The sequence below is a fragment of the Aptenodytes patagonicus genome, chromosome 7, assembly GCF_965638725.1.
Source record: "Aptenodytes patagonicus chromosome 7, bAptPat1.pri.cur, whole genome shotgun sequence".
Lineage (NCBI taxonomy): Eukaryota > Metazoa > Chordata > Aves > Sphenisciformes > Spheniscidae > Aptenodytes > Aptenodytes patagonicus.
In genome coordinates, this window is record NC_134955.1 from 9270381 (window position 1) to 9296539 (window position 26159).

Sequence of the window (26159 nt, forward strand, 5' to 3'; positions counted from 1 at the left end):
ACCACAACTAGCATCAGAAAAGAAACACAGCTATAAAGATAAAGTGGTAACAGAGATAAAGAAAGCTTAACATATGCACTGTGATTCTGACCTCACTAAAATTTATGGCAAATATATCACTAATTTCAATGGTTGTTGGAGATCAACAAGTATCTATCCATATTAAACTTACCACAAAATAAAGGGAAAAGAACGTAATATTTTAAAGGGGAGCAATGTAGCAGATACTACTATTACCATTTGGGGAAGAGTGGCTGGAAAGCTGCCTGTCGGAAAAGGACCTGGGGGTGTTGGTCAACAGCCGGCTGAACATGAGCGGGCAGTGTGCCCAGGCGGCCAAGGCGGCCAATGGCATCCTGGCCTGTATCAGAAATAGTGTGGCCAGCAGGAGCAGGGAAGTGATCGTGTCCCTGTACTCGGCACTGGTGAGGCCGCCCCTCAAATACTGTGTTCAGTTTTGGGCCCCTCACTACAAGAAGGACATTGAGGTGCTGGAGTGTGTCCAGAGAAGGGCAACGAGGCTGGTGAAGGGTCTGGAGAACAAGTCTGATGAGGAGCGGCTGAGGGAACTGGGGTTGTTTAGCCTGAAGAAAAGGAGGCTGAGGGGAGACCTCATCGCTCTCTACAACTACCTGAAAGGAGGTTGTAGCGAGGTGGGTGTTGGTCTCTTCTCCCAAGTAACTAGCGATAGGAAGAGAGGAAATGGCCTCAAGTTGCGCCAGGGGAGGTTTAGATTGGACGTGAGGAAAAATTTCTTTACTGAAAGAGTGGTGAAACATTGGAACAGGCTGCCCAGGGAAGTGGTTGAGTCCCCATCCCTGGAAGTATTTAAAAGACATGTAGATGAGGCTCTTAGGGACATGGTTTAGTGGGCATGGTGGTGTTGGGTCGACGGTTGGACGCGATGATCTTAGAGGTCTTTTCCAACCTCAATGATTCTATGATTACAAATTCTTGACAAAAAACTTCAATTCAAATAGACCGGGCTTACTGAAATGCAACAGTTACCTAAAAGAAACGAAGCCTTTGGTATATATAAAAAAGAAGTAATTTTAGTACAAAACAACAAAAAGATTTTATAAACAACGGAACTGGCAGACTACTTGTAATCAAGCATATACACCATTTCAATTTTAAAATGTGTAAGTATTTTAAATCCTAACGAGGATGCTGAAAAGAAAATACAGAAATACATTTTTGTGCAGATACTTGGTTTAAAATTCTACAATTGTTCTAAGAAACAGCATGTTAAAATTTAAGACATTTATAATTGTTAACTCTCACATCCATACCGGACACTTTACATTTAACTAAATAATAATACAAGTTTGAAAACTGCATTAAATTCCATTTTAAGTGAGCCTTTTGCTTTGAATACTAAAGAGGATAAGAACCAAAGTTCTAAGCGAACACCACTCCTCCAACTTATTCCCAAATTATACAGGAAAATCTGGAAGCTATCAAAAATGTGTATATGTAACTACTGTTGGAAAAAAATAAACATCATAAATACTTAAACTGAGAATGACAGTTAAATGATAAAAATGTTCTCATGTGAAATCGCTAACAATTATAAGCCTTATTCATCATTTTTACTTCTTTCAAAGGACATTTATAGTTTACCCATTTTGAATTGAAAGCTTTTAAAACTTGTGTGAAGCACTTTTTTTAGAAGTTCCACCAGCTGTTTAATAAGACAAAAACATTTTTGTTATACTTAGGAGAATAATAGTGTATATAACTTTGATGAGGTATCACAAAACCTTAAAAGTGTTCATTTTTTATTAGATGCCTTAGGACTACATGGATTTAAGTGTTTTTGTAAAAAAAATACTACCATAACAATAAAAGAGGAGTAATTTGATGGTTTATTTACTCGTTATAACCTTTAGAAAGTGTCAAGCCTTCTTTAAAGTGTTTGCTTCAGGCTGTAGTTTTACAAGATGGGCTGTGGATTGGTCAAGCCCCCTCGATTCTTGACCCTGAACAGATTTAGGAACAGAGTATAGCTGGCTCACGTCCAAGCAGCCAAAACTGCTGCTAGGTACTTTTATTATCTTTTTCAAACTCATAATCTACCTCCTACAAAATGGCACATCCAATTTCTCATGCAGGTCAATCAAATAGTACTCACAGAAACTACAGTTTGTGATTGTTTCATGTTGTAATTAGAATACCCTTCATGAACTAAACAGTCCAGTACAACTTTTAGTAGACCGCATGGATATAGAATCATAGAATAGTTTGGGATCCTTCTTAAGTTTTGTTCCCAGGACAAATGTTAAAGGAAGAGAAAAATATTTATAACAGCTTTATTCTAACTTCAGTTTCTGATACAACATTTTTGGATCTTAATAGTTAGGACCGTTAACCAAAACCTTTAGCAACCATATATTTGGTATTTATTCTCAAAAACTTTCTTTTTTCAGAAGCAGAGAAACAGAAACATATACCAGCCACCTCTTTTACTTCGGAAATCTTTCATCGCTCTGTCCTTGATTCCACTGCAATAGAGCTGCAATTGCTCTATATTTAAATAAGTCTCATCTATCTAAATATATTCCTTTAAATGCTTGCACTGATACTTATAACGCTCTTCTCTCCAACTTCAAGTAATGTTCCTAATCAAAAGCCACATTATTTGCTAACACAGAAGTTAAGCTAACACACTGCTTACTGACTTGAATAACAGTTATGTATGTCAGTCATGAGATCCATAAACTTCAGTGGTGCTTATTCCTTTACATCCACATACTTTTTTTTTTTTTCTTTTTTTAATACTCAGGTTTCCTTGTTTCCGTCATTTTGTAAAAAGTACCCTAACTTACACTTAGGCAGAAAATCCAGTTGTAAGACTGTTAGGATTTTTTGTTCTGTTTCTCTGCAGCCTGTGTTAGTGGTGTACTGTTTGCCAACTTCTAGGTAACGAACAAAAAATGCCAACCACATTTCTATTCTGTGTTATTTTATCATTGTTTCCCCCCCTCCCCCTTTCCTCTTTTTACTCTAGCCTTTAAGAAAATCAAATCAAGCTCTTTACCATTCTTATTGTTAGCAGTTAGAATTGTTCCTTGCAATAAACATCACCGAAATCTTTCATTTCCCTAGAATCCTCTTTATTTCTAGAAAATGTTTCTGCCTTACTTCCCAATAGTAATCATCCTTCTCATGAATAGAAACTTCAAAATACAGTATTAAAACATTTTTTTCTTTCATGATGCTATACTTATCCTATGCAACAGCCTGAAGATATCTTAAAACCAAGCTCTTTCATTAAAAAAAATAATCAAAATCTTTATTTCTGCAACAGTTTCATTCAACCACACATTTTTGTCACTGCAGATTGTTTCCACAGAGCTGCCTATATAGCTACAGCAGGTGCCTCTGGTGCCCTTTTTAACTTTTCTGCTATTCCACGCCTCTGAAGGTGGTGGTTCTCCTGCAGAACACACCTCCAACAAGGTTTAGCTTTGGGTGTATTGTAAAGTTTCTGGGTTTTTTTCAGGTCTAGATATAGCACAACCAATATGACCATTATGATTTTAATTGGCATGTCCACCAATATGGTAATACCACTAATAACTCAAGTTTAGTCCTTCTGCTTTGCTCCGTCTGATAAGTAAGTTTATGGTTTCATCAGCTTTCTTCACTTAATATCTCAAAAAACAATTTGCCTTTTGGGCCCAAGTGACATTTCTAAATACTAATCTTATACTGCCACTTTCAATTTTCATCTCAATACTGAACTCCGCTTGCCCATCTTATCTGTTGAAGCACTGCTAAATAGGTGAGTTAGCTCTGCACAATTATGTACATCTCTTCCATTTTGGAAGAGACTAGCTCAGGTATCCTGAGCTACAATGTGCAGTGCAAACCCCTTCATAGTGGCAGAAAGCAGAATGGGAGAGAGTAGTTAAGGGTGAGCAAAGTTCCTTCATGTCCTCCCTCTACAAAAACCTAGAAATAGGCCACTGTGCTGTAGAACTTGGATTAGAATAGCCAAAGCCATAGCAAAGGTAGAGTAAGAGGAATTGAGATAAACTTGCTCAAATCTATCTGAAAGAAAGAGCACATACAGCTCTGCAGAACTAGGGTGAGCTACACCTTCTGAGAACAGAAACCAGAAAAAGCCTCAAGGTGAGGTGTTGTGAGAGCCACAATGTCTGTGTCATGACAACAGACATGATTCAGGATTTGTCTCTTTTTGCAAGTAAGTAAGTAAATATCCTTGTATTTTCATTCTCAATGACTGCTCACTGGCCATCAGCATGAAAGTGGGTAAGCACAAAAGGGAGGTCTAGTTTATATTAAAACAGAAGGCAGAACAGAAGACAGAAAGGGACAGAAACTAGGAAAAACAGAGAAAAGAAAAAGAAGGAAAAACAGCTTTAGGGACAGGGAAGGAGGCTAAAGTCAATAGCAGCAAAATGATAGGACCAACTAGCCTTTAAAGAACGTTCCTGTCCACAACATGGAACCGATTCCAGAAGTCTTGAGCCCCTGCATTCCCGTGCTGTGAGCACAGATATGAAATTCCCTGGCAAATCAGACATCTCAACCCCACTTCCAGTGGCTGATTCTAATACCACCTGCTATGTCAATGTACTCTTTTGGCTCAGGCAAGGGCGATGTTTATACAGTGCTTGACAGTAAACAGTAGGATGGTAACTACCAATAACAAGTCAATATGGCTTCAATTTACAAAATTCAGGGGTGGGGGGTGGGTTTCAGGATTTTAAAAGGAAATATTTAAAGAATCCTATATTAAAATATTTTAACATATAAAATGTTTTTATGGTTAAACTCAATGCCCTTTGCAACTCTAATGTTCTTTAATACAACATAGTTTTCTTTTATGGTAAAGAAAAATTACCTTGTGAGAAACGTGAGAAAATTTGGGAGCTGGAAAAGACTTAAGAAAAGTATTTTAGTTAAAAAGATAAGCACTACCAAGTTATATCTATATCATAACTGCCCAAAGAGAAAAGAGCAAAATTTATTCTTTGTAATTTTTACTGAACAGTGAAGTATCAAATCTAATAAACTCAAAGCACAAATCACAGAATCCATAGTATTAGCCAGACTTTGTGATGTCCCAGTCAACACCAGAAAGAGCCTCAACAGGTGCTTGTTTTCAGGTATGGAATCAGGTCACTGAAACTTGTCCTTTGCACCAAAGAAAAATGTTAGTAAAATTTTAAAAATTATCTCTAAAATTTATCTTTCTTGTGTTCAGCTAATCAACACCTCCACTGCTTCAACCGCTACCAAAAAGACCCATATCCCCAGGGTATTAGAATACATTTCTATGGAAGTAAGGAAGAATTTCCTTGATTTCTTATGTTTACAAGCTTTTCTGGCAAAGGATGTTTTTCTGTATCTAGTACAAGAAAGAAAGTATCTTGTCCTTGTAAACATTATCTTTAAACCTAATGTCAGTTGTCCTATATGCATTGTACTTCAGGAAGCATTAAAGACTTCCAATTTGACCTACTATGCTGCACCTTATACTGTCAAAATTGATTACATTTATCCCTTAAGAAAAGGATTGTCTCATATTACTCAACAAAATTAACTCAACTGATTGCAGAACAAGGCTGACAGACTTTGGAACAAAGTGAATGGGATATCCACCACAAAAGAATCACTGGGCTGATCAGGGCTTGATGAGTGGGAAAGCTGAACTGGCAAAAGAATAGAAGGACATTCAAACTATTGGAGTGTGAAGTAATCCCTGGGAGGCGGGGGGAAAGAGTAATATCATTTTTTGTAGCTTCTAATTACATACATACTCATATTATGTCAGTTCATATGAAGAACAAAGACTCTATGAACAGCTAAAGGAATAAAGTGAAGCTGTATCAAGTATAATAACTTCAGCAATGTATTCTTCAGAATAAACATGCACAGCTACCATTAACTGGGATTTCATTTGTAAAATAGCAGAACAGTCACTTAAAGAAAAAAAAAATTAGAAGTATGAGCAACTCCTCTAAATTTTCATTTTGAGAGTTTAACTACAGCTATATGTTTAACCAAGAAAAGTGAAAACCAGATGCTTTGAAATAACTCAATGCATTTATTTAAATAAGCATATTCAGAAAAATGAAATTTCTACTTTAAAATAGTATGGATTGTATCAAGTCTCTCAAAAAAATTAAACTCAAAACAATTATTAAAATATTATCTAACTTCGCACAGATAATTTCATCTACAAATTTATTTTTATTAATCTGAATTTATACTACAGACAACCAACCATTCAAGGCAGTTTATTAAACTCAAAATACGTGATAGTTCCTGTCCTGAAGAGACTCCTGTCTAAGTGACAAGCAAGACCAACAATGGGAAGAGAAACAGAAGTAAACAGAGGTAAAATATCTCATCTAAGGTCAAGCCACAGGTCAAAGACAAAATTGAGAGTAAAATCCACTACACTTGGCTATACTGCCTCCATCCCACTATCAGTCTACTGTGAGCCTCACAAGCAACTTGGAAAAGAAGTAGCAAAAGTAGTAAGAAACCAGCAGAGCTTTAACTCCGACTTGACTTTCTTATTTAGCAGATGACACGGTTTAAATTAGCGTTTTGTTCTTGTCCATGCAGAAGCTACCATGGTGCAAGACAAACACTATAATTCTCCGAGTTAGTGCTGTATTTTGGTCTATGCACTACCTTTTTTTATATTTACAGAATAACCCTGTGATTGTTGGATTTTTAAGAGATTCATAGCTAAAATCAGGAGACGATTTTGTAGCATCATTTTTTTTAAGCAAAAACATCCATACAGAGTTCTACTTAAAAAAATAAGTATTATTTTATAACCCTTGCCTGTTCAAAATATTAATGTTTTATATTCCAATTTTCAAACATACTAAGCAAGAAGTCCCGATTTGATTGTTAAAGCAAAGCAAATAACAAAAATGTATGCAGGGATACTTTAAGATTTCAAACTGACTATCTGTAAAATGATTAACCTTTTTTTTTTTTTTTAACTTAAATTTGTAACTACAAACAGCTACATTTATTATTTTTAGGGTGAAGGAAAGCACAGATGTTTTAGAAATTGAGGGCCATGTCTTAACTATGGAACTGGCTCTTGGCATTAGCATCAATTTTGAAACTAAAATCACCTTTAAGCCAAAAAAATGCCCACCCGCCGGAGTCAACCTTTTATAAAATCACAGTCACTTACTCTTGTAGTATAGTAGATACAAGAGAGAGAAAACCAAGAGATCCCAAAAGATGAAACTCCATGGCACTCTAATTTAAACATTTTGGGCTCTGATCAAGTTTATTAAAATGCAAAGTTAACAATATAAATGGAATTTAGCTAACATCTTATAAGGAAAAGTACACTCCAATAATTATTATAAAAGTTAAATTCTTCAGACTTTTTTAATACAAAAATAGTTAGACTAGACTAAACACTACTATTGTAACAAAAATCTAGGGATCAGACCATGGTGAATTTCAACAATACTGCACCAAGAAAGTAGGATCATGCAGCTTTTTTCTTGGAGGTTTTTTTTGTTTTAATGGCAGTCATTCTTTTGTTTATGGTTTTGAAAGGATTAGAGCATTTAACTTAGATCAAAATAAACAAATCAAGCATGTCATCAATACTAATATTTTTAAAGTAATACTACACATCTTTTGAACAGGTCAAATTCATCAAATGTAGAAAGATATACTTTAGGTCTTTCAAAAATACAACAGTTAAGAAACGCTAAGGGAAGAAATAGAAACAAATGTTTACATACGTACGGCTGAAAAAGTAACCACAGAAAAATATAACCAAAAAACTATCCACAGCAAAATATAGCTGCCTTCAAAGTGCAGAAACAATTTTACCTTAGTACTACAAGATTATTCAACTCACATTTCAAAAACAAAACACCCCCAATACTCATATGCTATTATTGTAGGGCTCTAGCTTAATAGTTTAGCAATTTAAAAATGGTGAAATGAAGTGGATTTGGTTATCACAGTAGCTATTTGCCCCCTTAGGTAATTCTGAAAAGCACAAGTAAAGCAGTGCTTTTGACCTATTTTTGCCTGTTTTCTGGCAAATGGTAAATGAACCTATTAAATGAGAAAGACTTATGGACTTGGCAATGACTTGGATTCTTTCCTTTTCCTATCAAAGGCTGCTCTTAAAGAGAAGAACTACAATGAAATACAAAAATCTAATTAGATCATTTTTGTCAATAGCCCGGTAATCAACTGTAGCAACTTTGTACATTATTACAGGAAAGCCAAATTCATTCCCATGCAACCCTGTTGTCTTTGTGCTGTCTACAGAGACATTTCTAATACAGACACTGCCTAAACCTACGATACTTAAAAAAAATCCTGGTTGGTGAATTACTTAAAATACAGCATGAAGTTTACTCACATTTATGCAGCGTTTTCTGTGATTACATATAAGGAGACAGAAATAAGACAAAGAAACACTAAAACAACAATATAAACACATTTACCCTTCTTATACGCAGTTCTTCTACTGCCTCCAATAAACTTGTTTTCAAGTCTAACAGTTGAATGGAAAGTAATGTCTCTGACGGACTTTGAAGAGTAGAATCAAGAGCCTGTGTTTTAAAGTCTTCATCCATTCTTAGAACTTGCTTCTGCAAAATAAAAATGTGTATTTCCTCTCCAGTTTATCTTTAAGAGAATATTCAAACTGCAAAACTTGCAAATGTGGAAACAAATTCTTTTTGCAAAGAGTAAAACTACTAGTTATAGCCATTAAGCAATTAACAATATTTTCATTTTAAATTAGTGTGCAATATCATAAAAGAAAACAAACAACTTTATCAATAGTTCACCACATTCATTTGTTTTTCCTCTTTATTTTTGGCTTGGTTTTAGTTTTAAACAAAGACTGTGCTGAGCATGAAAAAGGAAGTAGTACAGCTGGTTTTTTTCCAGAGCTACTGCTCTGCACTGGCATGAAGGTACAACTAACACATCAGGCCATGAAAGAATATAACACTACCTACTTCAAGATTTTAAAAAAATCACAAGACAGGCTCAATTTTAAAGACCTTCAGACTGGACTGAAATTATCAACTGAAGGCAATATCCATGGTTTCTGCTTCTGAATTTTAACAAGAGAACTTTTTGGTTCTGTTCCCACAAGATCAAGTGTCAACATGTTGTACTCTAAGCTAGCTACATCAACTATTGTGAAGCAAGGAGTTATGTTAGCATAAGACCCATGTGCCTCTGTAGGGACAAAGCGTGTTTGTTAGTGACACCAGAGATGATTACAATACTTAGTCAGCATTTGATTTACAAAAAGATAACAACTGTACATATTCCAGCTGTACTTTCTAGATTATATTTTTTTATACTTGAGACTGAATTTCCACCAGTCCACTAGAATATATAATGTTATCTCTTCCCAGAGACACCCCATGTGTGTTTCTGTACTAAGAATTAAAGAGGTAGGAATAGAGCACAGGAGTTATGACTGACCTGGCCACTGCCACAGAACCCTTAGGAAGGAATTCCTGCAGGAAGAACAGAGACCTGGTCTGTATCACGGGGCCATAACAACTACAAATCAGGGCTCACCACTTTTTTTGCTGTTGTCTAAATAAAACCCTAACATAGATCAAATTTAAGCTGCTTGGTCATGGATAATAGATTGATTCCCTGCTTAGTTGCCCCACCACAAAAGTTATTCTAAGTTACTGAAATAACGGTTTTGCTAAAACAGAAAAAAATCAGGCTCATTTTTGTCTTCTATCTTAAAACATATGGCTAATATTGAACTGTTCAATATGAAATATTTATATAAGTTCTTTTGTCAGTGTCAACATGTGTATGTTTGAAGGACTTCTGAAGCAGCAGCAAATAAAAGTCTGAATAAGAACCACATACAAACATGTACCACTTCAGGCAACAAATCTGTTGTGTCAATGTGCCAACACGAATCAGGCATTGTGCAACCAATCTGCATACATTTTAGACACAGTTTAGGCCTAGGGTTTTGGTTTTGGTGTTGGTTTTTTGTTTTGTTTTTTCCCAAGTAAAGCATTAGGATAAAAAAAACCTACTTTTTTTTTTAGCCAAGGAATTTACAATTGATGAAGTCAGACCCTCCCAAAAGCACATTAAATAATTTGTTTCTTTCACCCAAGTTTTCAAAATTGTTTCCTTACTGATAGATGTTGTACCACTAATTCATGAAGCACTATACAAACAAAACTCTTGATATCATATCAAGTATTGGGAGATCATCATAGCTACAAAATTAATAAAAATGCTAATATTATGCACACAGATTAGGCATGGAGCCATTTGATTTCACTTTTAATCATGCTATATTCTGATCTGAAGGGTAAGATTTTGCAAATATAATCTTAAGACATGATACATGCTCTAATTCTATTGCTGTCAGCTGACATTACAGCTTCACAGAGTTGGGGGATTCTACAGTGATGAATTTCTACAAGACAGTACTGTTACCAAACGGAGAACCCTGGTAGCCTGTGTTAATAAGGGAAAAAAAAATAAGAGTGCTTGTGAAAAACTTGACTCGGAAAAAGGATGGTCTGACTCTGGGCTTCATCCTACAAAGGTAGGTGCACTTGAAGAAGTGCACTTCAGTTATGAAATAATTTCTATTCAAGTCAACCAGTAGAAGAACGTGTATTAACTGACACGTGCTGGGGCTTGCAATTTTCTTTCCCATCACAGAAGGAATCTGAGAGTTATTTTCTCGGGGATATTTTCAAACCAGTGCTATACTCTAAGGGATGGAAGAAAACAGGCCTCAGGCATCCATGGGCTTTCTCTCAGCTCACTGATCTCAGCAGGAGCACTTGACAAACAAGAGTTCACCTCCCTAATGCAGTGAGTAAGGATAAAGGCTTTTCTGAGTGGAGCTCATTGAGTCTTCACCCATCCCTTCATCGTGAAAGTACTATTTTCTCATGGGCAATTTGTAGTCAGACTGCTATTTCCAAGACTGCAACAAATTGCTTCACAGCCTACTGTTGAAAACTGCAAGGTACAGTATGTTATACACGCTCCCTCTCCCCCTCTGAGTTGAGTGTGAGACACCTCTGTGGTCTCTTCTACCACAGAGAGATCAAAGAACTTAGTTACCCACTAAATATTTTATACTATGCTTGACTAGAAACAAAAATATACAAAATACAATAAAGTTACAAAAGACTTCAAAATATCTGCCATACTGATAAAATGCCTACTTTCGATATCACACATTAATACACCTGTCTAGAGCTACTGTAAAGATGTATGATAACTAATAAATGTCCATTGACACAGAAAATACAAAAAAACTCTCGTGTAATCGAAGATATTCCCAAATAGATACATTTTCACTTTAACAACTGGTATTTGTCAGAATACCTGTAAAATAATAATAAAAAAAAATGTAGGGCATACATGAGAGAACATTCTAACAGTTAAAGTAAAAATGATTCAAGTTCCTATTTTGAAGCATTTACATTTGCTTTCCTATTACTTATTTTATGTTTAACAAAATAAGGACAAAAATTACTTTTTAAAAAGCACATTATAAAATCCATTTTAACACAATTTTAAGTGCCATAAAGGGCTTTATATCTTTGAAAAGCACTTATTAAAAATTGCATCTTAAATACCCTACACTAGAAAGTAAGTTAGCCTATAAGCCTGATAGGGGTCAGGGTAATAACACAGAATGAACAAATTACACTGTCATTCCACTTAAATTATTTAAGTTATTTAATGTGACCTGTAGATAGTCTCTTGTCTTCTCATCATGCCTGACTTTTAAGTGGGAGGTCTTCATTCATGATGATCCTTTAATGGAAGCAAAGCTTTCTCCATTTAACCCATGGTGTTATCAATCATGTACAGGGATAAATGAGGCTGTAAGATTTTGCCAGTATCACAAATGACACTGTGACCTGAGGCCAACATCTTTATTTGCTTCTCCAGTGATTCACTTCAGCAGATATTAACCAATTTTATAATCCATGAAAGGCAAAATTAAAGGACACCATCCATAAAACAGAATAATTCCTATCAGCAACAAAGTGATGTCTGTATTATCTTATAAATTATATGGCCATACAGTGTGGTAATGTAATGAAGTAAAGATGGTAATAATCAAATGCCTAGGGCAAATGCTAATATGCATTTAATCACACAGCATGAAGCCATTTGTCACTACAGTTGAATGCATGTGTACATAAAATACATGAGTCACGTCCTTATTGTTATACTATAACAGCATCAATTTCACACTATCATTTTACCACAATAACAACTATAGGTTTTGATATTAACTAAAACATTCAAACGCCAGAAGTGCAACTGATAGCAATATCTTTAAAAAACTATTTTGAAATACATTCCCCCTACTATTTGACTTAACACATTTGAATATTGCATGTGTGCAGAATTCTACAATATTTTTGTACAAAACCCCCGTCAGGTACATTTTCGCAACACCCTGAGTGACTTTTTAGAAACAGGGTGATTTATGGCATTTCAACATAGGCTGAATTAGCTTTTAAGCATGTATCATCCTTGATAAATAATTATTGATTTTCATTTGTTTGTTTATAGGTACTTACATACACACAAGAAACAGACAAAGCATCTGCCTTAAGATAATCAGACCTTTATGTGTAAAGTGTTTGCAAATGCTACGTCCAGAAAAATTACACTGAAGTGTAAGCATCAAATTCTGCGCTTGGTGAAATACAGGAATGAAAATACTAGTGGAGAAACTTTACTTGCTTAAGTCTAATAACTTCTGATCAAAGGGATGGCCATAAAAATATGGCTATCCCCATCAGATGCAGACACACAACTATCACCCCTATGCTTCAGATGCAGCTCACTAAAACTGACATTTTAGCTGTAAGAAACACTTCTGTGACTATTTGTGACAAACAATACAAAAGTTTATGCAACCGAAATAAATTCATCCAGGTCCGTAATACATCCACATACATACAGTTATGTCTAGTCATGGGCTAGAATTTAAATCTGAATACGTTGAGTTACTGTATTTTCAAGATGTGAGTGATGCTGTGGAACCAACAAGTCAGATTACAGTTTAACAAGTATGCTCCAGATTTTTGCCATGTTAAACTTGATATTTATATCAAATTCTTTTAAAAATATTCATACGCAAAAATGGCACAGTATGACTGAATTTTATATAAGATGTTATCAATATTAAAAATGAATAAATAATCACACCACACAGGATAAGGTTACTTTTATGATTATTAAAGACCAAAATACATTTAGAGGCACTGCCTGGTTCATAAAAAACAAGATAATAAGTCTCACATATACATTTTCACTTTCCAAGGAAATGTCTTTTTGATACTGTTAAAGAACTAAAACCAGATTTGACCTGCATCCATTCTTAATTTAAAAAAAAAAAAGGATAAATTCTTAAGTTCTATTATAAGTTTATAAAGTTAACTTACATGTAAGTTCAGAAATTAGAAAACAAGCATTCAGCTGTACCAAAGGAGCATAAGAGCCCAGAATCCATGATTATGCTAGGAAGAGCTCACCAGAAAGCACCAGGGGGGGGAAAAAAGGCAGGTGTTCATCATTTTCCAGATTCCAGCCATCATGTCTGTCTCACACCTTGGCTGCATAAGCCAGGTGGGATTCCTCCACGATAAGATAACCTACTGGCACACAGTGCCATAAATTTGGACTATAAGACAACTTGGTACATTGCCTATGTAGAGGCAACAATGGACAAGAAATCTAAAATAAGCTACATCGTGTAAGAACCACTGACTTGTTAAGAATCTGTCATGTAAGTGTTTAAATGTTTTAACACCTATTTTACTGGATCAAGAGAATTACAGCATCTTAAAGTTCTTGGGCTCACTTGGATAAAAAAAATTTGAAGACAGCACTCTCCCTATCACAATTGGCTTTTTTTTTTCTTCTATTTTGGATTCAGAGATTTTCTGTAGGTAGGGTTACTTATTTTTAAACTTTTACAGATTGAAAAATATTGTATGGAGTTATGTTTGCTATTGCCTTAAATCATTTTTCAATTTAGGGATTTATAGAAGAATAAGGTATTTTTCATTTTCAATTTAAGGTTATAATACTTCTCCTCCATCCCACATCTTCCAACAGGAATATATACCATCCTTTTAGGAAAAAAAGCTACCTTTCAATACACCAGACATCACCCACATCCAACCAACACACTGTATTTGCCCACCCACAATTCATCTGTACAGGTCCAGAAGGTGCAACTCCTTTGAGCTTTGAAAAAGCTATGCTGGCAGGTTACCACCACAGCGGGAGCTCCTTTCAGGTTCCAGAGTGCTGACAGTGGTGTACAATGCCCATGAGGAACACGTAGCGGGTAACAGAATGTAACACACTCTCTTGAATGAGCTGTGTTGGTTTAATTCCCTATTTTGTTTCCTTTCAAGTTGTGTCTTTTGGGAATTGTTTTGGTTTTTAGCTGAGAATGGCTCCATTCACACATACAAATTAAACAAAGCAAATAACTCGAACATCTCACAAAAATGCAGGTTCTGGGAAAGAAAGCACTACCTCTAGCAATTACAGAAATTATATATCTGCATACAACAGGGTGCTATTTAACAAAAACATTTCTTTCCGAGAAGATAACCCACCACGCAACTCGTATTTTAATGATGCTCCTCTACAGTTCTGTTAAAAATAAACTGCATCTACTCATTATCATCTGTTATCATGATGATCTAAAAATCATTATAGCATCATACAAAAAAGTATTTCCTCCAGAGTCTTCTAAACCTTTAGAAGTTAATAAATTTTCAAAAAATCCCGAACTTTTCAGTTTTCAAAAGTGTACCGCCAACCTTATAAGGCAATTGGTTTCTAAAAGCTAAGATTAATATACCAGTATATTCGTTTTCAATTATGTTGTTCTTGAAAAGACAATATAAAAACCTCAACTCTTTAATAAGGCTCAAAGCCAGAAGACAATAAAAATCTAGTATTTGTATTTTTGTAGTCATATCATCTTAAATCAAAAATCATTTAGACGAAGGATGGGGCAGACTTGTGGCTTTTGAATGCAGAAGATTGTATGATTTATTGGAATTTTACAGTAAATCAGGCAGTATCGTCAATGCAAAGTACTTAAAGGACCACTTTATACTAATTTTATTTCTAAATAAATATTTATTTATACTAAAATTCCATAGAATCTTCTTGTTCCTCTCTCTATATATATTACTTAAATGTAAGTTTGGTGAACATACACTTAATGTAAGAACAGCTGCCCCAGGTCAGGCAAAGGGTCCTTCTACCTCACTAGTTCATCAGTAACACACAAAAGTCCAGTTGTAACTCTCTTCTGCTAAATGGAAGGGAACAGTAATTCTTCTCCTTGACCTTGCAACTGCAGGATTTTTAAATTAGCCCAGAGCACTAATTTGGATCATGTGTTGCTTTTTATCATGTAAGAGTCAAGCACAACATTACCATCAGCATGCAATTTATGTTTTGACAATACACCTTTGAAGACCAGTGGAACCAGACTGCTTCAAGGCTTTTCTGGAGAACATTCTCTATCCCTTTACTGATGGATTAATAATACTTTGCTGTATCTACTCTATTTACCCTTTTTCATGCTCTTTCCTAAAATAACAGTGTAACCTCTAACTAGTTTACCTTAGCAAAACAGGACAGAGTTGTCTAAAGGGCTCATGACAGAAATTCTGAAACAGACAGTGAACATAATATATAGCCTGTTACTGAAGAAAGCAGAGACGTTCTTTGCTGCTCTAACAGCTGAAGATTTAAAATAACAGATTTATTCCATACAGTGGATATCCCACAATCGAGCACATTTTATCCAAGGAACAGATTTGTGAACTTGCTATTATTTCTTATTTTCCAAAGAAAAAATAGTTCTAGTCACACATATCTCTGATATTAGAAGCTTCTGGCCTAAATTCAATGGCATTTGTTTAAATTCAAGGTAAGTGTAAAGATTTTCATTCTGGAAGCTGTACACTCATTCTAAAGTTGCCTTTGTCAAAACCCAGGTAAGTATTGGGTCCTTTGCAGAAGGTCCTTTGCATTACCTCCTTAATAGAGCACAACAATTGTCCTTAAAAACATGCCTTAAAATCTTTGCTGACAAAACCATCATTAGGTACTAGTAATCTGAAACAATCTGGTTGGTGATATATCTCCTTTCAAAATTTCATGTTTTAATAAAATTGTGGGAAAAGTATCGGACAAAGAACTCTCAGCTGTTAGAATCCTCAGGTTTTCTTGCTCAAGAAGTAATGGGTCTGGGTTGTTTGTTTTGTTTTTCTCATTTGCCTAAAAGTTTTTATATGCTATTCTGTAAGACTCCGCATTCCCAACTCTGTTTCAACATGTTAATGAAGCTACTGTTAGGAAGTACAGAGAAGTGAATTATTATAAAATATGGTGATATGGTTAACATCTTCATCTGTGTTTCAAACCCATCTAAATATAATGGCTAAGCGTGCTATATGTATACTCATCATATGAGGACAAAAAAAAAAAATTAAGTGAAGCTGAACAACACATTCCTGAGAAGACCAAACTGATGACCCAGAAAGCATATGGGAAAGACCCTCAGAGTCTTTCATTCCATCTGCAATACTTGATTTTGATGGGAAAATAGCTGTTTCAAGCAATTATCACAGTGCTCCAATTCAGCTTTTTAGATCATAATCCAGTAAAGATTACTCCATCAAATACAGAGCTGTAGTAAACGTAACTTGAAGGGTGAAATTTTTAAGCATATTTCATCAGTTACTCCAAAGTCTGTATTAGCTACCTGTTGATTTCTGGATGAAGTTTAAGAGATTGGAAATGCTTATCCAAGTTCTACATTGCTTGGGATCTGCATTTTTCCCCCATAACAAGAGGATCCCTTCAGTAATTTGAATTCTTTTGATGAAAATATATAATCTTTCACAAGCTAGCCAATTGAGGCATTTTCAAAAAACAGGTGATTTAAAGTTTCCATATCATACAAGTTGGTTAGTAGGTCTAACAAACACAGAAATACATTTTCAGCATCCTTACCTTCTGTAATAAAAAAATAATTACATGGTATATTGTATGTCTTTTATAGGACAATACTATGGTAAGAAGATAGGTAATAACAGAAGATATTTTTCAACCACAAGTAAAAAAGATTATTAAGAAATTAGCAGAAAAAATATCTTAACTCATTTCAGTTCAAATTAAGAGGAAAATGTAAGGCAGTTGCACGTAATTGTACGCCTACAATTAAGATTGTAAAAATGTGTATCTACTTACATGTTTGTGTGTGGGATTAAATTCTCCTTCTCCCTAACCTTTCAATCCTAACATTTTTCAAGATTTAGTCAGCGTCCTTTTACCTATTAGTATAAAGACATTAACTGTTTAAGGGATTAATAGAACCCAGGTTTACCCAAATTTTTACAGACAGAACAATCTAGAGGTCTTTTAGTGAGCCAAAAAGCAGTTCACCTTCGTTTTAAACACCATGCTGCCACCTAGTTGACAACCTAATGAACTGTGCTGTCCTCCTACTTAATGCACCGCAATTACAGCTAAAGCCATGGAATAAAAGTTAAATTGTTTCCTAAAAACATATTTGTGCAAGGACTAAGGTATCAGAAGCCATGAGAGCTCCAACTAACTTCCTCGTCCAGCAGAAGTACTCTGGCAGCAACTGCAGCTTTCAGAATTCATTTGCAAGATGTCACTCACTTTCTGCAGAAGTGCAGATGTATTCAGGTAGCATTCTGATGTGGTAGGTGCTACCTGTTTGTAGTTGTAGTTGTGAAATAACTATACCAACTATAAAACAAGGCAGTAGTTCGACTCAGTACCATCAAGTAAGGGATCAGTCCAAAATAATATTATATTAACTTTAAACAGATTTACACTGAGGAATGTATTGAAGAAAACCATACCCATACGTGAGAGATCTAAAGATCTGTGAAATTTAGTTTTACCAATTAAAGAAGGCTGTCTGCTATGGAAGCATCATTCAGAACCATGTCGAGCTGTGGAGTGTTTCTTACATGACAGTCTCATTCTGCCTGACCATCACAGACAATGTCAATATCAGTGAAAAAAAAAATCCCGTCTCATCATTAGAACAATTTCCTAATCCTATATATGTGCATCCTTGTACAGGTTAACATAAGGACGTCTCTGCAGCACCAGGTTTGGAACAGCTCCCACAGGAGGTCAGGAATGGCAGGAGAAGGCAAGGAGCAGCCTTGTAGCAGGACGCAGTTTTACGTCTCCTCCCCATGCCACAGCATCCCCAAAATTCCAGAGCAGCAGAGACTGCAGAAAACAGGTGGGTGGATGTTCTTCCCCCTCTTTGGGTACCCAGTCTAATACACGATCAACAGGTACAGGATTTTTGCAGGACAGAAGACAAGATGCATGATGTTTCTGTAAAGATGCCTTAGAAGACCATAATTACATGGCATAGTGATAACTTGAATGCAAAAGGCGTAAGAAACCAAAACAGCAACACTTTTAAGATGACACATAAATATACTGTAGGCAGTATTTTTAGAGCTTTTTTCATGTTAGCCTTTACCATGAACATGAGAGACAACGTGACTGAGATCTTACTAGAAATACTCAGTAAATACGGATGTTTTACATATTTGTTCAAATTCCTAAGTGAAAGACAAGAATTAAACTTTCCTACTGAGGATAAATTTTGCAACTTGAAGCACTCTGCTGTTGGCTACATGTTTAGTTATTTTTTCAGCTAAAAATTATCATCATGGCTATAGTGACATGCAACTGGCACTGGGGTGTCAGAGGAAACTAAGCCAGAAGAGACACCCTGGTTTCAAACCAGGAACACTTCTCTAGTTACCTGTAGGCTGAAACACACTGGAAGTCAGACACAAGCAATGCAACAAGCATCAAATAAACTAAGTGAGGGTATACATGCAAGTGCAAGGAGAGACACACAGGAAAAGGAGGGGAAACTCTCATGTACTTTTTTTGTCCATTTGGATACAGAACAAAGTTGGAAAAGGTGGCGCTGACAGAAAAGATGCACCAGGTATTAACACATTTTCCTCACAGTCCTGTAGCATGGTGAAACTGTTCTTATGCTGAGAGGTAAGTGGCCTGGCTAGAAATTCAAATAAGTATTTTTCCAGACTCTGGATGGGGCATTGCATAAACAAATCCATATGAAAAGCAAGAGACTAAGCCCTACGTAATAAAAACAAGGAAAGACAACGCTCTCTCCGGGACAGGCCCAAGATTAACAGCACCATGGCCTCCCAGGAACAGCTGGAAAACTGCTTTCTTTAAAACCTTGTTTCCCGCCGCTCTACCAGAGAGGAGGCGGGTCATTCTCCAGCTGGAACAGCCACCCTCACACCTCCAACATCCACGGCAGCACCGAGACCCCCCCGCCGGCTTACCCCGTTCTCCGGGCAGCGAGCCGGGCTCCACGGTGCCCCTTCCCTCCCCACCCTCCCTGACACCGCCTTCCCGCCAACGGCTGCCGCCTCGAGCCGGGGGGGGGAGCTGCTCTCCTCAGGTGGGCCTGAGCCACGCCTGCTGCCCACGGGGCACGGGGAGAGGCAGCGCACATTCATAATACAGTTAATTTCGTAATACAGTTAGTGCTACTTTGTTAGCAATACATAAGAGTAGGACACTTAATCCTTTTCAGCCCAAGACGTAAACCTCCCTGGCAGTGAGCTGTACTTCCAAGCCCTCGACCCCTTCCCAGACCCGAACGCGCACCAAGCCCCCCCTGAAGGAAAGCAGAGGAGGAGCAGACCCCTTTAGGGCAGAAGGGCTTTATGCTTAGCACACTCATAACGTATCAAAGTACGGAAATGCAGTTAATGCACCCCCACATCCTTAACTCTGCCCTCTAGTGACACCACGCGTAAACTCACTTTTAAAGTGAACGGGACCCAGAAGATAATTTGTTTTTTAAAGGCGTATCTGGTACTTTTTTCCTTATCTTATACATCCCGCTATGTAGTTCTGAAGCATGTGAGTACTTTCACTTAAGTTTGTACTACTTTTCCCCAAACAGTGTTTTTTTGGCACAATAAATTAGATTTATCTACTTGACTTTGCTTAAACTGTATTATTTAACTGCTAGTTAAAGTGCACACAAAACTAAGGAGAAGGTGATTTGACTTTTGGGAGGTATACAGCCCAACTTTGTTAGAACACAGGTGAAGAAGAAAATACTTTATATCAAAAATCAACATTTCCAAACCACTCAAGTTAAATTTTTTTCTTTTTAAATGGGATACCTGAAATAGTATGTATTTGATATATAAAAGAATATATATATATATATATAAACAGAATGATGATGCTCAGAACTATACTCTTACTCAGTCCAAATAATTTCTCATTAAAAAAACCTTTGTTTTCTTGGCTAGGCAGCTTCATCGGCACAGACTCCCAAAGGTTCCCTTCTTAGGCAGGCCGATTCCAGTAACACTGGAAACCTGCAGTGACACCGACCCTCCTGAATGCTTCCTGTGCCTGTGTAACAGTGAATCTCCTTTCTAATGCACAATTAAGTTAGTCCTCATTAACCTTACCAAGTACCACCATGGTCATGCTCGTGAGTTGGAGTGCTGGGGTTTCTATGCGTCACAAATGGATCTTTACAGACATATTGCAACCAAAATCCTCAGCTAACACATACAAGGCTTAAGCTGGTGGCGCAGCTAAGCAGTGTGTTCGTTGAGACTGTATTGTCCCCATAGGTCTTCATGGCTGCTTTGAGTATTACTGGATGACTAGTGGAAATATACAGCTGGAATACAGATCTGTTCAGGAAGATCTGCCACTGGATTTTCACTTTTCAATGAAATTGACCTTTTATTTTACACAAATACTTAGTTTGACCTTCAACTGCAAATCTTATGTATTTAGAACTCAATCCTGCTCTCACTCCCACTGACTTCAAGATAAAAAGAGCCAGATTAACACAAGCATAGCATGTTAAATACAATTGGATTGTTTACAGATCAGATAATACAAAATGTTTTGTCCAACTCTTCTTTGCAATTTTCATAGAAAATGGTAAGAGAATTAAAACTACTATATCCAGCAATTTTTTTTTATAATAGCACTATTTAAAGAACCACCACAACATTTTAGACAGTTTCATGAAGAACAGCTTCAAAATTGTATGCTGTTATTCGTTACTTACGTAGTAACCATAGTGTCAGTTTATGACTTTACCAATTAAGTAGTTCTCTGCAAAACTTAATATTCATTTTTATAGTTATCTTCATATGATTAATAAATCAATGCTGAACTGCTGCACGGAAGAAGACCTAGATATAAGAGCAAGAAAGGGGATACAAAGTCGTACAACTCAGGCAAAGCTTAATAGGAGTACAATGTGAAAATGAGCACTATAATTAAAGGTATGCAGGAACTTATTTATCAAGGATTTACATTTAACATGGACTGCAAGCTGAAGTCATCTAATAACTGGCTATTAGGGTCCATTAATTTTGTTTGATCAAACTTGAAAGAGGTAAAAAGAAATGGGATAATGAACATGAGAAATAAATAGGTTTCCAGTAACTATTTCATTTCCTGGACAAGGGAAATAGAATGATCTAAGTAACTTGTAGAAATATATGTCCTATCTTAAAAGAAAATGAAACACAAATTTGAAACTGATATAGGGACCCTTTTCAGTTAGTTTCCTCTCTATGCTAAAATTCAAATACGAACGTACAAAAAAATTCTTTGTTTTTGACTCAAGATTGTTTGCATTTCACCTGGATTACTGTCTTCAACAACAGCATGAACTTCCATGAAAGCATCATTTCTGTAAATTGTATAGTGCAAGGGTCTTTCAATAAAGTTCATAGCAAATAGTTATGTATATTTAATGTTACACATAAATCACATTTTGTGGAAACATAACATAGTCACTGTGGAATGAGTTGCTTTTTTTTCCCTGTAATCCTATGGTTTACTTGGCAAAAACTAAAATATTTATTTGAAACAATGATACCTGGAAATGTAATATTTTCCGAAGTACAATTCAGAAAGCATTCTTTTGCAGAAGTTTTGAAATATGTAATCTAGATCTATTAGACAGGGACATAATTTGGACTGTCACCAATAACATGAGATTTATTCCTGTCAAGGCCACAGTTGGAAGCTAAAAACCGAACAGAGCTCAGCACCAGAGTTCCACTTCTCTTCCTCCCACATTAAATGAGTCTGTAGGTCTTCCTATACTATTTTTGTTACTTTTGCTCAAACCAGGGGGTGGGAAGAGGGACACAAAGGAGGGAAATTCATTTCTTTCCATCATCCCTGCATACCAAAAGAATGTTTTTGGCCTCCTATCTTTGATTTTTAAATCTTTTCAGATTCTGTGGTCTCAAGTCTTTCAGAAAAGCTTTCTGTGTTAGATCCTTTGTCCTTGGAGCAGCTGTATTTTCATTGCTTCTTGCTTTGGATATCTCCCCATTTTCAGAATTATGCCACATTCACACAAACCAACCAACCAGTGATGGCTAATAAAGCTCAGTTGTTCTGCCTGTTGCGGAAGCAGTCCTGATCAAGAAATCAATTAAACGTATACTTACCCCTTAGCTTTTTGCTATCAATGACGCTATTCACATGTACACAATCAACTGCTTTGCTGAACACTCATCATCAAAAAAAGATTAAACCCCAAAAATGTCTGCTACAAGTAACAAGATCCAAAACTTTAATCTGAGATTTCCCCCTCCCCCCTTTTTTTTTTTAATCTGAACTGCCTCCTTAAATGAACAGTAACATAATCTCATGGTTTTCTTCCTTACAGTAAGGACATAAACTGCACTCACAGAGCGTACTGTCAGCTAGTGTTTCACTGATGCAGGGAGTGCTGTTTTAAAAAAAAAAAAAAAAAATCAAGCTGCTTATGTATGTAAAATAAAGTCTGTCTTAAGACAAGAAAATAATTTTTAGTACTGTAATTCTGAGCATCTCTCAAATACCCATTTCCCAATACCTTAAAATAACTTGTTGACCTGGTTTTTCAATTATAAAACTCTGCTCAAATATATTCCTAGCATAAAAATTTGGTATCAGATTCAAAACAATTTTTAAATAAGAGTAAGAAAATATCTTTCTTCTGTATTCAGCTCAAATAAAAAGGATGACCTTTTGGCCACATAAAAACCACAAATGCTATAAAAATATATAAAGTCAGTCACAATTCTTCCATAACATTTTTCTGGCATTTTTTAAAAACAGTGTGGGGTGTTTAGGTTTTTTGTTGTTTGGCTTTTTCTTTAAACATACAATTTTGTTGTTGTTGTTGTTAAAAGAAAACCAAAACTACCAAGTACTATCAAATTCAATGCATGATTTTATTTGGAACAGCATCAGACCTAAAATTAGCACATACTGACATCTGAAAGACATAAAAAGACTTAAGTCTCTTTCAATTTTGTTCTTCATAATTGTATTATACAAAATAAGCTGGTGTAAGAGATTGGGGGGGGTGAAGAATCAGAGACTCTTTGGCTGACTGGATGTGTTACATTAATTTCTTAATATGTGAAGGAGTGGATTACCCCTCTAACAGCAATGGGAAATTAGTTTCTTTATTTCTTCATTAAGACTGTGGGAGGGAAATTAATTTTCTACTCTGGTTTTCAAAATTAATTGAATATATCTTTATTAAAGTGATAAATATACACACATACTTTTTGGTTGAAAGAATTCTCTAAATTAATCCTAAACAGACATTTTCAAAGCAGTTTGGTAGCACGTTTTTTTTTTGTTTGTTTCATTTTCTGATGTTATAAAAATATTGGAAAAAATGGATCATATATATAAACCTAGTATAATAAAGCTTTCTGTAGAAAAAAGTATCTGAAAACAGTTTTTCTAGAGTAATTTTTACAGTATTAAATAACATTGTTTAGTCTTCATTTCTTCCTACTCTGACCGTATTATTTTTGTACCTGTGTTCCTGCAGCTTGTAATGTGTCCCCAGGTGTCTATGCTTTCATATATATAGGTATATGCATCAAAAGAAGGGTGTTTTTGATTGCTCTGACAAGAAACGGTAGTTTTTAAAAGCATCATCCACTTAGTTTGAAGAATGAGGCAAAGTACCTTGAGGTGTCTAGAATCTTCATGTGTGTATTGGTACTTACAGGAATTTACAAAGCATCTCAAAGTTATTCACTTTACTTCCTATGCACTCAATGTTTTTATATCTATTTGTATTGTAAATGTATTTCATATGGTGTACTTCCACCACTGCATCATTATATTCTTTTATTTACATTCTTTAGTACTCTTTTATGCAAAGTCAACCACCTCAAAGCGAGCTTACGCCAATAGTATTTTTATTTAGCCTTCTATTGCATAAATAGTATAATCATTTTATCTAACATCTTTCTTACTGAAAAAATAAATCATAAACATTTGTCTAAAAAACTTGGACATTTAAGCATTGTCAAAAAAACCACCGATGGCAATAGTGACTTTTCCATCTCCTGGTATCTTCAGATGAAGACTAAATGCCTTAGCAAACAGCATGCTTTGGCCAAATGTAAGCTCTGGACTGAATACAAGAATACCACAGTGGAATCCAAGAGCTTACAACATAAGGAAAGTAGATTTGTCAGTCCTTTAGAAGCATCAAGTCCTTCATGCACTTTTGGCCTAAAGGCTCAAAAGAGTAAGAAAATTCATAACAGAGCCTCCTACAACTTAGTTTTCCTCAAGTACCTCAAATGCATTAAACAGGGAATATAATTTCTCATCCCTCATTCAATGACAATTAAAAGTCCATGCTATTTTATGGGGCCTTTGTCTCTCTGCACAAATAAGTAATCCTGTCCAAAACTATATCAATATAGATACAGGTTATTTTAATTTCATCTTTTTTAGTTTTTAAACTTAAATGGCCGACTTTGCAACTCCTACCATCTTTCACATGAGCTAATGTATTATCCTTTTCTTAAAGAAAAATTTAAGAGCTAAATCAGAAGATAATTATTTCTGAAATTGCACTGCAGTTACTATAAACTCAAACTCTAACCTCTACCGCTAATTCCCAAGTGAATGCCACCAATTTCTGTTTAGTAAGATCTGTACTGTTTGACACTCTTGATTACCAAAAAAAATGCCTTGTTGTATTAAAAAAAAAAATTGAATCCATGAATGCACAGGGCTAAACTACCTTTTAATCCTTGGAAAAAAAAAAAGTGGCCTTTAAGGGTCCTAAATAATCACTTAGAACTTACAAATAATTTTCAACCTGAAAATATTATTTATTTAAAAGCTTGGAATATTTTTTGCATTCATTTTCAAAAAATCCAAACATAAAATTATTCCACAAGTTACACAGAGAAAAAACCCTACATGGTCAATGGTGATTCATCTTTGCAGAAGTTCCTCAAGTCACCTCCTTTTCATGGGCTCCACCTTAATTTATACTAATTCTGTTGAATTCTTATAATAAAATTATTCTCATTGTAAGGGAAGAAGAAAAAGTGGAATGCAAGTCAGTAAATAAACAATGGGGGGAAGTTACAGCTGATCTCCTTACTAGAAAGTTAATAGGAAGTTCTTGTTTGGTTGGTCAAACAAATAACATCTTAATTATAGACACACAGAGTATAGGAATTAAATACACAAAGTTTACACTGAACAAAAGCAAGACTGTCTCAAAAGCATTCACACATCATGATTCAACCTACCTGTTTAATCCATTCCACTGGAATAGTTTTTCTCTTTCAAAACTGTCAACAATAAAGTTGCAAAATGCAACCAAGGGGAAGAAGCAGAACAAGTTCTTCACTTGTTCAGATAATTTATTGCTTGATTAGCAGCTTGCTTAAAAAAAAAAAAAATCTGAGTGAGTCCACACAGCATCTTTGTTAATATGTTAACCATAATTTGCAAAGACAAAATAAGATGTATTCTTTGCCCAGAGAAACAATTTAACATTAATGCACAGAGAAGTAAAAACAAACTTCAACTCTATCTCCCCCTATTAGGCGAACTTGAAGAAAGTTCAAAACCAAAAACAACTTTATAAGAAAGCATTCTCAAACTCTTGGTCTGGAGCCAAGACTCAGTAGCCTTTTCCAATATACAACAAAAAC

The 26159-nt window shown here is 35.6% G+C and overlaps 1 protein-coding gene across 1 annotated transcript in view; it reads right to left on the reverse strand.

Annotated features, from left to right (window-relative positions):
• CCDC73 (coiled-coil domain containing 73) overlaps window positions 1–9499 on the reverse strand; it is a 60549-nt gene extending 51050 nt beyond the window's left edge. Inside the window, exons 1-2 of the mRNA XM_076343892.1 lie at window positions 9484–9499; window positions 8484–8630 (exon numbers count right to left, since the gene is read on the reverse strand). Coding sequence (XP_076200007.1) covers window positions 8484–8615 — 132 coding nt within the window. The 5' untranslated portion in view covers window positions 8616–8630; window positions 9484–9499. The remainder of the gene's footprint in view (window positions 1–8483; window positions 8631–9483) is intronic.
• Window positions 9500–26159: the final 16660 nt, after the last annotated feature.